The following is a 13330-nucleotide window of genomic DNA, read 5'->3' as shown; positions in this document are numbered from 1 at the left end:
GTATTTCACTAAATACCTTTCATATTAGTATCACTCAGAAACAAGGAGGAGGGGGGGAATAAGAAAAGAGAATGACAGCACTAAAATAAGTGACAAGTTTCTTTCAGATTGATGTACCTAATGTCAAGTGGCAGCCCTAGAAGTATACATGGAAAGTTTTAAAATGAGCAGCACTGAGGAAAACAGGCTGCCTGTTTAAAAGTCTCACCCAGAAGGAAAACCATGCAATGGGAGCTGGGAGAGAAGCTGAGCCACTCTCCCTCCATCCATTTTTATTCCTTTTGTACATGGGGGGAAATGAGATGGAGCAGGGGCAGCTCTGCACCTCCTGCAGAATAACCTGCCTTTCCAGCACTGGAGGCGGAATCCAGGGTCTAATTTGCCATCCTGCAAGGCCCAAGGCCCCTGGCATTACTAAAATGGGCAGAAACCCTAATGACAGCCTACTATAGCAGCAAATTCAAAAGTCTTTTGAGAATTATACATATCATGAATAAAATCAGCTAACTACTATGCCCTGCTTTCTGCTACAACTCCCAAAACAACGTAAGATTAAATGGAAGGTGGGGGGGGGGGGGGAGGGGGAAGAAAAAAAATCAAATACAAGCTGAAACATGTTGAAATTTTGCTTCAAGATTGAGACCTAAACACTGGGCTATGACTTATAAGTAATATTTGAAAAACATTTGAAAAATAAGGCAGAAGGCAGGTCCTTCTTCTAGCAGGAGCCCCTCCAAACTGGCTTCTGACTCAACAGCAGCAAAGAGCACTGGAGACATAAGAGGCACTTTTATTACTGCTAAGATCCTACAGATGAAATAGCAGTTATAAATCTGAATTACAGTTTTTACCTGGGACACAACCTTCAGAGGAACGTGCTATGAGAAGGGCACAAATCCTACACACATCACTCGTCAAAACCTTTGAATGTCGAAGGTGCAATTCAAAGACATCATCTTAAAGATCAGTCGACCCTCAAGGTGAAGGACTGAAAAATGGAAGCCCCTCCTAGGAACCTGCTTCTTCAGCATCTTCCCGCCGGGAAAAGAGCAAATACTTAACTTCCCTTAATTAACACAGCTGGTTATTTGTGCAGCACTTTACACAGAAACCAACTTGACGGCTGGAACAGAGAGGTTTTCAAAGAATTCACTAACCTACAGAGCCAGTCTCAGGGGGACCAGGAGAGGGAAGGGCTGCAGAGGGGAGATTGCAGAATACATAAACATGCTCTTTTACACTAAGCCTGAAAGGCTCCAAAAAGCCCAAGAGAGCCAACCGCAGCAATACTTTAAAATGATCAAAAAAGACAAGTGTTAGCTTCTATCTGGATGTCAGCATGAAATGTCAAATAGAAATAATCAGCTGACAGTATTATAACGCAACAGAAGACAAAGAACTGAAAGGAGATAATTTTGAAACACATGTCTAAAGTCATCATTGTCTCCTGCACACAACACGGCGTTTGTCTGTATTTTTACAGACAAAAAGAGAGCTCTGATAGCTTCAGCTGCCCCACAAAGTGCTGTGTAAAGCTCGTGGAACACTGCACCACAGATTTCAATTTAACATGAAAAATTTCAGCTTCCCTTTGTTTTGTGGCTCAAATGCTGTAATGGTGCCATATCCAGCTCCTTTAAGGTTAACGTTGCTTTTTTGAACCTGCACTTAGAATTATTCTAAAATCTCCCTGTATAAGCTATGTATAGATTTTTACATGTATGGTGATAATTTTATGGAATTCCAGGAAACCACAAGTGAAAAAGCATGGAAGTCTATCTTTAAAGAAGAGCTTGTAAGTACATATTCGGAGGACAAATTTCTCTGCTCTTCACTTGCATTTCAGCCGAACACAGAGATTAGTCTGGGACACATCCTCCTTTTACTCATGAAAGAGAACATTTGGTTGTTTAGTTAACATGGCCTCCAGATTCCTACATATTTGGGGAAAAAAAAAAAATCACTAGATAAAAATAGCTAATGGCTTCTTTGAAGAGATTTGCAACCTTATGAACCTAATTGCTCACAGAAGGAAAAATTACATTTTTACTCTGCACATGGGAAGAAGGGGACGAGAATTGCTGCTACAGAAGAGGTTTTCCAATCCTGCTGCAGCCCCCATGTTCTATTCAGCTTGAAACACCAAACTGTGGTCCCCATCTCAGTATTAAATCCCATTGCACATCCAGGTGTAAAGAAATGTCAAAACATGGTATTCCTTTCCTGGCCTTCTTGTCTGATCACTTAATTTAACATAATGCAAGCAAAGAACAAATTAGATCTTCTCCATGAACAGCACCAACTAGAAGGTTATCTAGGTTAATAGATTACACCTGAACTTTCTGTATACGTATTTTTGTAAGACTCTGTGGTCAGGCAAAAATCTCATGAGGAGATGCTGAACAAAAGCAGCTGAAATTGTACAGGAGCCTTTATCAATCCTCCTTGCATAATTACACTTTGCTGAAGTGACATGATACGGAAATAGTTACTAGACAGAAATTGAAAAACATGGACATCCATGCCCCACTATGAAATTTCTACATGTCTGGGTAACAGGCTGGCAGCTTACTTTCACGGTACTTTCATTACATTCGTTTTTCTTCAAATGGAAGGCTGAAGGTGACACTTTGTTCAGTATTTTAATAATAAACATTAAGTTTTACGACCATTCCTGTTATTGTTTACTATTTTAATAATAAACATTAAGGTTTATGACCATTCCTGTTATTCAAGTGATACACTGTTCATTGCAAGTACTGAAAAAAGTTACTCTGTGAAGGCTGCTAGAGTGTAAAATTATTTTTAGGTCAAGTCTGGAAAGAAAATAAATGACCACAGCTTTCTGGAAAACACATAAAGGCTTTATTTCATACCTCCTCCTAGGGGAACATATTTATTGTAGCCCTTCATACCTAAGAGACCTCTAACTGAAATTAAGCGGCACTTGAAATCTGATGCATTGTACCCCCACAGACAGACCCAGGTCCCAGTTTGGGGGTGCCCAGCCGAGCTGTAGCTCCCTGGGGACACAGACAGCGAGAGAAAGAACTAAAACTGGCTACAATTACAAAAAGGAAACAGGAAAGAAGAAACCGCTGGCAACTGAATAACCTTATATTGTATAAGCAATAAAAAGTCATAGATTAAAAAAAATACAGAGTTAAAGAAAAATATACCTATTAGTGGCTAAAATAACCCCCTATAAGATCTTTCAGTGCCTGTCGTTTGTACTGTGTATTACACGGGAAACGTAAGCATTATCAACCTAGAAAGTGGGGAATAGACAGTATCGCAAAGATTGACATCCTACATTTTCATTGATATTATATTCAAAAGTTCCTCCACACACAGATACACGAACTCTCCACCGACTGCAAGAGCTACTTGCTCCTCAAATCAGGGTGCTGGGCTGCCTTTACGTTTTTGAGAGCACAAAACCATTTTACTCTTCCAGGAAAAAAAAAAGAAAAGTACACCCCAACATTTAGTTATTAACCTACTTAAAACATCCGTGTCTCATTTTAATGTCAAAGTAGAGCAGATTGACACCAGATAATAATCAATTCTCAGAAAGCTAGCAGCAAAATGGGTAATTTCCAGTTTCAGGCAATAAGTTATGCTTTAAGTTATTTTAAGCCAGGCTCATACATGATAGTGGAGACCTGCACCCTCAAAACTTTTTCACAGATTATCAGAGATACAACCAGAAGAGTTGCAATGCCGGCTGCACTGGGAAAGGTTAAAATCCTCTTTTTTTCCTCATCCCAGCTGAGTTGGTCAACAATTTACCTGTGTTTTTTATTAGGCTCACTGGAAAAAAAAAAACCTGAAATAATCATGACATGAATTAGGGTATTCACAGACATGCCAGAGATGCGCAAAAGCCTTTAAGTCACGTCTCACACCTCCGTGGCTTTTTTGAAACAAAAACCCCAACAGTAACAGAATATTCCTGACACTCACTGTGCCTGTAAACTTAAATTCACCTTGGACTGCAAAGTACTTGGTCTCAAATTCCATGCGCACCACTTTTCACTTTGTTCCTACCGGTAGAATTAAATTTAGACAGGTGAAGAAAGATACCAGGTTGCACACATCTTAGTTGCTGTTTCAGCTGCGTAAAAACATCCAACATCCACTGTTCAGTCGTAGATTTTCTTCCAGTCACTTGGAAGGTTCTTACAAGATCACAAATCACTTCAATAATTATCCTGTTTCCCATCACTTTGCTGTTGTATCATTATAGAAGAAAATTGCAAGTCCCAGATTACTGAAATTCCAATTTGTTACAGGGCAATACATCATTTCTTACATCAAAATGTATCTGCTTTAAAAGTGTGTCACACAGGAAAATGGCTTTGTGCATGTTAAATATGCAAAGGAAGAGATTAAAAGTTACTTTTCTCCCCAAGCAAGACTTCCTCTATGAGAGAACAAAAGTTTTCATGTTGCAATCACACTAGAGACTAAAATTAATTCTGAACAGAAACAGAAGTTGGACTAGACAATGAGAAAACTGCTTTACACTTCAATGTGGTATGATTCCTCCTCTCACTGGGGAGGTGGTGTCAGGTGGCAAGAGAAACACCTCATCTTGCAGAAAAGAGCTGGAGGAAACATGAAACCATTTTCATACACTTAAGATTTATTTACTGGAATGCCTGAGCCGCCTTTAATGCTTACAGGAGCTCTGGCACTTGACTCATTCAGGACAAGTTTCATGGTAATTGTAGCAATTCAGAAGGCAAAGGAGAGCAGAAATAAGGGTCCCTGGTTCTAATCACCACTTTCACATGAAGTATGCATCCGTCATTTTACCAATTAGATACTAATTATATGATGCCTGATAAATTTTGCTGGTAGTAAGCCACCTGAAGTCAGTAAACTTTTGTTTTCTCAAACAGTCAAGCAGCTGAGACCTTAATACCTGACATATAAATCACTCTCTACCCAGTTTAACAATCCAGCATGTCTAAAGGACCTCAGAAAAGACAAAGATCCGCACTGGTCTCCAACACAAAGGCTTACAACTTCGCCAGGATTTATTAAGCACCATGTTCCCATCCAGAATATAAAAAACAAGAATCCCACACTGCGACGCAACCGAATCATCCACACCGCTGCTGTATGTTCTATAGAAAGACAGTGTATGGAATTATGCTTGGAGGAGAAAGAAATAAAGCGCTAACAAATCACTGCTACTGATGTTTACCAAGCATAATTCGTATGTGCTGGATTTCCTTTAATACCAACTTGATTAGAAATCTTGAGCCTATCCCTTGCAAGGTGAATTAGAGCTCCTAATTATTCCAGTTTTTCTACTGTTAATGAAATGGAATGGTGTCATTAGTGAGGCTTGTCAGCTACACTTATGTGCAAAGAAATGATCTGACCCTGCTTTTGTCAGCTAATCCTTTCAGGAAAAACGGTTTGAACGTCACTCAAGCACCGTAAATAAAAATCCTTGAGGACAAAGACAACAGATGGGAACACTCTCAAGGAACACCATCTAAAATACTCATCATCTAGGAGAAGAATACTAGTAACACACTGAGCAATACATGTATTTGAATCTTTTAAGAAAACAAAACAAACAAATAAATATTTTCCATTCATGAAATGAAAAGATGTGTAGAGATACTAATTTTTGCTGAAGATACGTTGTATTCAGTGGATCTACAAACTCTACAACCATTTCTCGCTATCGGCATCCAGCAGCAGCATAAATGTGATCTATATGCAGATCTGTTGCAAGGCTCAATTATCACTCCATCAGTCCTAGATACAAAGCAGCAAAAACATTTAAGGGAAGCTTATAAAACGGAAGACTTCACTGTTTACTGCAGTTAAACAAGAAAAAGCCTTGTCCATCCCTCCCTTTCCCTCTCCTCCCATTTTAACTACAATTCAAGACTGTTGAAATGTCAAGTACTATGCTTAATAGCTTTCTTTGGTAAGAGTTAATTTGAAACAAATGTTACCATAGATGCATGAAGCTACAAACTATTGCTGAAAAGACAACTACAGCAAGAGACAAAAACAGTGAGATGTACTAGACTTGAAATCAAAAGGAAACAAACCGAAATGATACACAAAACAAGAGGAAAACGCTATAGTACAGAAACTGCCATCTGTCTCTTCAAAACAAGAGCTGCCATGAAGACAATGTATAGTTACCTGCATCCATATCTGCAAAGAATGGAACAGCCAGTAAGGAAAAGAAGGAACCAGAAATTCAGTGTCTCAGAGTTGGATTTAAAAGTTAAGGAAAATAGATTAAAAAAATATCAAAAAAGTATTTAGTGTAAGACACAGCGCTATAAGGTACTATGATATTTTTGATTTCAAGCTATAAACTTAGATTAATGTTAATCACTACAACATTTTTCAGTTCTAAATTAATTTTCTATGGCACAAGAACATTTTTTAAAACAACTTCAGGACCAAAGATTTAACATATTAAACAAGGAACAAGTTACATCTTCAGTTTAGGCTTGTGAAGTTGTTTACTCTCCCAACACCACAAACCAAAGGGCTCGATTCTGTAAAAATCTAGCACTAGATACAGCAATTGTGGCTTTCAAGAAACACATGGAAAGCAGCAGCACTACTGAGAGCAGTCAGCTTTCCTCAAAACAGGACTAGAAGTTTCCCATATGGACATGTAATGGGTGCCAAAGTATTTAAGGACGCTGAGTAGTTATGAAAAAGCTACAATTACAATCATCGTAGTTACTCCTCTCAGTCTGAAGAATGTTAAAGGAAAAAATCTCCACGAACACTGGAATAGCAAATCAGAAACTTTACTGATTAATTCGTGCATGACTAAAAATGAATAAAGATGTAGTTTGTGGGGGGAAAACAAAAAAAAAAAAAAAAAAAAGAAATTTGCATATTCACATACCTTCGGGTGATTCCTCCTGGACATATGTGCCAGTCAGATACCGGTGTACAAGGGCAGACTTGCCACTTGCTAGGTTACCCACAATCCCCTGGAGAAAAAAACAACACAGGAAAAAAGTTAAACTTAAATTAATCCCCCAAAAAACCCAGTATATTCAAGCAAAAACTTAATGCAGAAATAACTTAATAACAGAAATAACTGAGGAGAAAACCCACACAATAAAAACTCTCAAATATGCCAACAAGGTATCTGAGAAAAAGTTAAGGCTATATCTTGCCACTGATGCAAAGTGGGAACATCGGGCAACACAGAGAGGTCAGGGAAGGAGCCTGAAGCTCAGAGCGAGCTTGTCACCTCTTCACTGAAAAAATATAAACACATCGCTAAAGTCTCATCCTGGAAAATACCTCTGTGGGCTATTCACTCACACTGACTCACTACTGAATCACACACACAATATAAATGGCTATAGACAGATAGAGCTCGGCATGTCAACCATGACTTGTTGAAGTCCCCTACTTTACCAACGAGTTTACAGCTCAAACTGCCCGTGACTAAACATCTGCAGCACAGGGAACATCTGACAATCAAACAGAAGTACTCAATCTTAAAGCACACGAGATTTTTTTGTTAAGCTGGTTAGCAAGTGTTTATTTTTAAAAACCCGGGCAGAAGAAGCAGAATGCAGCCCAGCACCAGAGCAGTTTTCTTCCCAGAGGTTCTCAAATGCCAAAGACTCGGAGATTTGCCTTTTCTGTCGCTTTAAAAGGGGCACGAGGGTGTTCCGAAGCCTGCCTGCATTACTCCCACAATACCAGACAAACCTCAGCCTTGTGCTGCCAGCCAGTGCAAGTCCTGCTGATTTGTCCCCGGGTCTGAGCATCAACCAATATCAGCAGGACAGATGCAGCCAGCAGGAGCTAAGCCTGGCTGCACAGCCCAGGGGACAAGAGGGTTTGGAGGACATACCTTCTCTACATTTTAAATAAACACCTTCATTTTCCTTGCTCAGTTGTCATCTGCTTATTCAGATCTCCCTGTTGAACATAACTCTGCTTACTCAGTTTCTGGGGGAGGAGATGGGAACTTATTTCGCCCTTTAAACAAACCTAAGCCTACTCTGTTCTTACATGTTTATCTTGACCCTAACCAAAAGGTTCAGAACATAAGATCCCTGGAGAGTGGATGAACTCTGCTGATCTGCCTGAGTTTGCCAAATAGAGGCAGCATGAACAAGTCACACATTAATACACACTCTCTACTCCATTTTCGTAATCGTACCTAGTGAGAAACTATCCTCCTTATCAAAAATTGCTTAAACCAACATCATGGAGCTGCCTTAAAATAACCTAAATGACAGTTTTGGAGTTGGAGGGTGGGAGGGGGAACAAAACAATTATTTGTTCTTTACAGCCCAGAATAACCTTTAATTAAGACAAGGATACCAGTGCTGCGAAGGATGCCCACTTTATCTCTACAGCTGATGTGCAAGAACATCTCAGATAAAGCAGCAGCTTAGGCAGAGAGCAAACGGAAGGCATCACTCTCCAGCCCTTACAATAGCAGGGGAGTTAAGTGTGATGAACAGGGTGAGCTGCAATGGAGGTAAAAAGAAAAACCAGGAACTCCAAAACAGATTTCAAAAGTAATAGCAAACAAGAAAAAAAAAAAATATGATCTAACTTGGGGGTGGTGCAGGGCAGAAAAGGCAGGGAGAAGAAGAGACACCTGGTCCCATGCTGGCCTAATGCTACAAGAAGCTTCACCTTCTCCTTGTTCTGGTTCATAGGAAAGAAATTAGACAGAAAACAGTCTGTAATCTATAACTTTTTTTTAAAAAAAAAGGCATGAAAATAAATATAAGCCAAGAAACTCACTGTAAGCATAGCTGCTATCGAAGAGCAGTCTCACAAAAATAAAAAGGAAGCCACAGCCCAAGTGGTTGGACAACACATCTATTCCTTGGGCTTTGCACTGACTTTGAAGAGTGTTTAAACCAGCGTACCACACTGGAAGCTTTTAACCTAACTTGGGCTGTGCTGGTATGTACAGAGATATCCACATCTAAAACTGGGTGCAACATACATGACAGAGGCAAACGCCACTTGTGTTCCCAGACCCCACTTCCAAGGGACAATGCTCTGGAAACGCACCGCAGAGCTTCACTCAGGTCTGACTGAGACAAAACTGTTCATCTGATCTGATTTCCCCTTCGAGACTCAAAAGCTTCACTTGGAACCCAGAGAAAAAGAAGTTACAGAAGATACCCTCTTAACAAGACGTCCTTTTGCAACTTCACAGAAAAGAAAAAACAACTGATACTCTTTCAGGGAGAAGGGTAACTTCTGCAGATGCCTGGCTTCATCTGCCTGATAAACCCAGGATGCTGAACACCAAGACAAGGATACAGCTGATGCCTCAGACATCATAAATCACTAGTATGCTCCGCATACCCTGTTTTGCAAGCAGGTCAGACTGCAACGTGACTGAGGCCGTTGCCTGCAAGATGCCCACACTTACTTGCCTAAAGCAAATGTTTTGAAACAGAGTCTACGAAGAAGGTCTCTTGGTTTGAGCAACTAAACATTTTGGGTACACAGATCATTTAAGTCCTCTGGGCAATCTACTCAGAAAAGCTACACCACGAGGTCACTATGACTTTCACATTTTGCCAACGTTAGAGAGACAACAGCTGGGATGAGTGATGTGGGCACACGTGTGGTGGGACTGTGCTGACTTCGGTTTCCTGCACGTTCTGGCTCAACATCTTTCACCTTGAGGACAAGCTAATAGGAGAAATAAAACCACTCTCTCTCCAGCACCCACATGTCCAAAATTTTTCTTTAGTCTCACAGATGCACTGGGAAAGTATATGATGTGTCACTGAAAATTAAGTGACAAGACCTAAAGCAAACTTAATACAGAAACAAGTTGCTGTATTTAAAACAGAACATGAAAAGTGGACAGTAAGCAAAGCCCTAAGACTCTGTATGGCACAAGAAAACACACAATATTCATTCGCTGATTTTTTTTAATCACGCTGATCCCCAATTCGCCCATTCAATGTACAGAGAAGATAGTCAGAAAGATGGAAAAACAGCTTGGGACTTTCACCCGTACGAAGAACAAAAACTGAAGCAATAGTTATGGCACTGACATCCAAATCCTTTATCTCCATTCTGAATGCTTGACTTAACCACAGGTTCCATTTCAGCTCTCTCCAATGTTGAACCATATATTAAGCGAGAGGTAAGAGGAAGAAAAACCATCTCTAACACATGTTCTTTAACCCCAAAACATCAAGAAATCTCTTAAGTGAATGACTTTTCCCTCCATTATATGCCAATAAAATACAGTAAGTTTTCTACTTATGTCTCCTAAAATGGCTAATACATTTGGTTAAGACACAGTTTTCCAGATTTCAATAGATTTTCAATTTTTTATAAAGAAACTAACTAAACTGCGGGCTAGGTGCCTCTTCTCTTCAGCATGTAGCTCATCAATGGGCTGGATTCACGACAGCAGCAGCTTCACCCCAGAGCACAAGCTGAACATCACATTCCCAAGGCAAGTGTCTCCCTCTCCTCCATCCCCACCAGCAATATATTATGGCAGTCTGGGCCAAAAATGGCAAGCAAACCAAAAATCCCATGTGCGAATCAGTAGATTAGACATACAACTTGGGCAGTCTCCTCTGCAGATGAACAACTGGGCTAAAGCCCTTTCTGACCAACACAATCCCTGAAGAACTGGAAAGCAAGCAAACTTTGTATGGGTTTGCTAGGAAAATAAAGACAGAGAAGAGTATTTTGTGTTTTCGCTTCAGAAGTAGCAACATACCAAAGCCGTGTCTAACCTACCTGTAGCCAACCAGCGTAGCACCAACATACCCACAAAAAACCCTCCATTAGATCAGGAGATCTAATCAGTCACAAAAACACCTCCACGGCAGATACAGAAACCTTCACCTACAAGTGACTAGTCCTGCATGTATACAAATTAATGCTATTTTGTACTATACCAGTGCCCAAACCATCACCATTCAGAGGGCAAAACTGCCAGGGACAGAAAAGCATCAGCTTGGGTTCCAGGGACAGCAAACACAGCAAGTCCTTCACCCATGGCTGGGATGTGTTACTGTATTTAACCAGAGACCCCAAATATTTGAAAGACATTTAGTGACACAAAAATACTTTTTTTCCCCCCCCCGTATCCCAAATGCCACATCAGCATACGTAATTTTACAGCAGTTGAGTTTCTCCAGTATGTTCCTCCTTATAGGCACCCAGAGAGACAAAGGCGCTTGGCCAGATGAGCATTATTAAATGTGATGCTACAAACCGATGCAGAAAGCAGCAATCAGGGGGAGCAAGATGAGTACTTCAATTAAGAAACCTCTTTACTAACTCATATAGTAACACTAGAGCCTTCTTCACTTAAGATATAGTATTAAAACCCAATCTTCAAAGAGATGCAGTGTATTTCCCCCTTCTTTCTCCTATTATTCATTTCCATATGTTGTCTCAAGATTGAGAGTAGAAAGTGTTGGTGTTTTAAACATAACGCAGGACTGATTTTTTTGATCAGAATCCTTACCTGTTTCTTAATAGAGCAGTTCCTGGATTTATATTTTTAATCAGTTTCAAACTACCCATTGAACTGTCAAAAGTTCTTTAGGAGCTTAAATGTCGAAAAGTTTACGGGAAAAAAAAGCATTAACAGAGTCAGTTTTGTCTGGGAGTGCTAACATTAACTTCTCAAAAGTCACACGAACCCCAAGCAAGGTTCCTCAAATCTGACTACAGAAATCTACATTTGCAGCACAGCTTTATTTCTTCCCTAGACAACGACTTCAGAAAGCAGTCAGGAGACAGTGACCTTCTCCTCTTTTCATCTGGTAAGAGAGAGAATTCCTTCAGATCTCACCCCAGTGCCTGCATCTGAAGAGACAAGGCTGCCATCTCCTTTTATGAGCTACGAAATCAGTTCATGAAATTAAAATCCAGCAGTATTTGCCTTCTATTGTTCGGTGCAGTGCTTGGCATTACTGCTGCAGGTCTCTGCACACTATTAACCTCTGAAAACCAGAAGCAGTAAGCTTTACCCTGAAAAAGTCTGACTTCTAATACAATGACTCTCTTAATCAGGATTAATACTTGTTTTAAGGATGATCCTCCACAGTATGACAAATACACCAGCATGTTTTTACAAGTCATATTCCTGTCTCCCATGTTTTATATACAATCTGAGTCATTTCTATTTGTTTATGGATACATATGAAATGCACAAAGTTATGACAAGCATGTTACACAACAAAAATACCACCCTAACCCCATTCAGAAATGAGAAAATTCAGCTAACAAGGCTACACTGCAAAGCTCTGCCAGTTACAACTAGTGCAACACTGAATCACTTATTTGCATGTGCCAGACATGCTGCAAAGCAAACCCAAACCACTATGCCCACATCCTACTAAAGGCTGTTTGTAAAAATGCATAAATATATTGATGGCATTTGACATTTTATAGCTATCCAGCACAGAAGCCTGACTGCACTTTGCATATTTTTATTGGAACAAATTAAATGATTTTGTCCAAAAAGATCTCATATTTGTTCTGCCTAACACATCCTTATTTTACATCTGGATAAACGGGATGCAGGAATAGCACCATGGCTCCGGCAATGGACTGGGCTCACCCAGCCGGCCTAGCACACAAGTATCCTTCTGAAAACTGGAAAGAAATCAAGCCCAATGTGTATCGCTAATACAAGGAGGCAGAGGGAAAGACTGGTATTCTTTCCTCAAAAGTATAAATGCACCCATCAGCTTTTCTTTATTGCAACCCTGTGTGCTTCCTCTGCCTTCCCACAGTCCATTTCCAACCTCAATCTGAGGACCTCCCAGCCCCTAAAGAGAAGACAATCTTTCCCAATGAGCTACTAGCCATCTTCTGCAGGGTTTAGCCCGCTCAAGCAGCTAAAGCTGGGGCTCCTTCCTGACCCTGCAACATTAAGCCTCATCTCCCCCCCCGCCCTGCTGCCCTGCACAGCCACAGGAGCAAACGCTCCACACTTCCCATGCTGCCGACATCCCCGTCAACATCCCCATCCTTCGCGGTGAACGCAATGAGGGCGCGGTCGCAAAAGCAGCAGGTTTGGCTTTTAACGTGTCCCTTCTCCTCCTCGGGCGTAAGCCAGAGCTGACAATGAGGCTGGTTGCAGGGGAGGGACCCAGAGACGAGTCCCTGCACCAAGTCCTTCCCAAGGGCAGATGCACAGGGAGGGCAGAGCAGATGTCAGATGAAGCTCCGAATTTGCCCTTCCTGCTAGAGCACAAGTTCACAGCCACAGCTGGTGCTGCCGCCTTCAATAATTTGCAGCGGTATAACCAAATTATTACTTCTGTAATGGTAAGAGTTCTGC

General features: G+C 40.7%; 1 protein-coding gene across 5 annotated transcripts in view; it reads right to left on the bottom strand.

Annotated features, from left to right (window-relative positions):
• Nucleotides 1–13330, bottom strand: part of AGAP1 (ArfGAP with GTPase domain, ankyrin repeat and PH domain 1) — a 370628-nt gene that overhangs the window by 241836 nt on the left and 115462 nt on the right. For all 5 annotated transcript variants that reach the window (XM_065637290.1, XM_065637291.1, XM_065637287.1 and 2 more), the window contains exon 3: nucleotides 6908–6995. In XM_065637290.1, coding sequence (XP_065493362.1) covers nucleotides 6908–6995 — 88 coding nt within the window. The remainder of the gene's footprint in view (nucleotides 1–6907; nucleotides 6996–13330) is intronic.

This window comes from Caloenas nicobarica, chromosome 6, assembly GCF_036013445.1.
Source record: "Caloenas nicobarica isolate bCalNic1 chromosome 6, bCalNic1.hap1, whole genome shotgun sequence".
NCBI lineage: Eukaryota > Metazoa > Chordata > Aves > Columbiformes > Columbidae > Caloenas > Caloenas nicobarica.
This window is presented reverse-complemented; position numbering and strand designations above follow the sequence as displayed.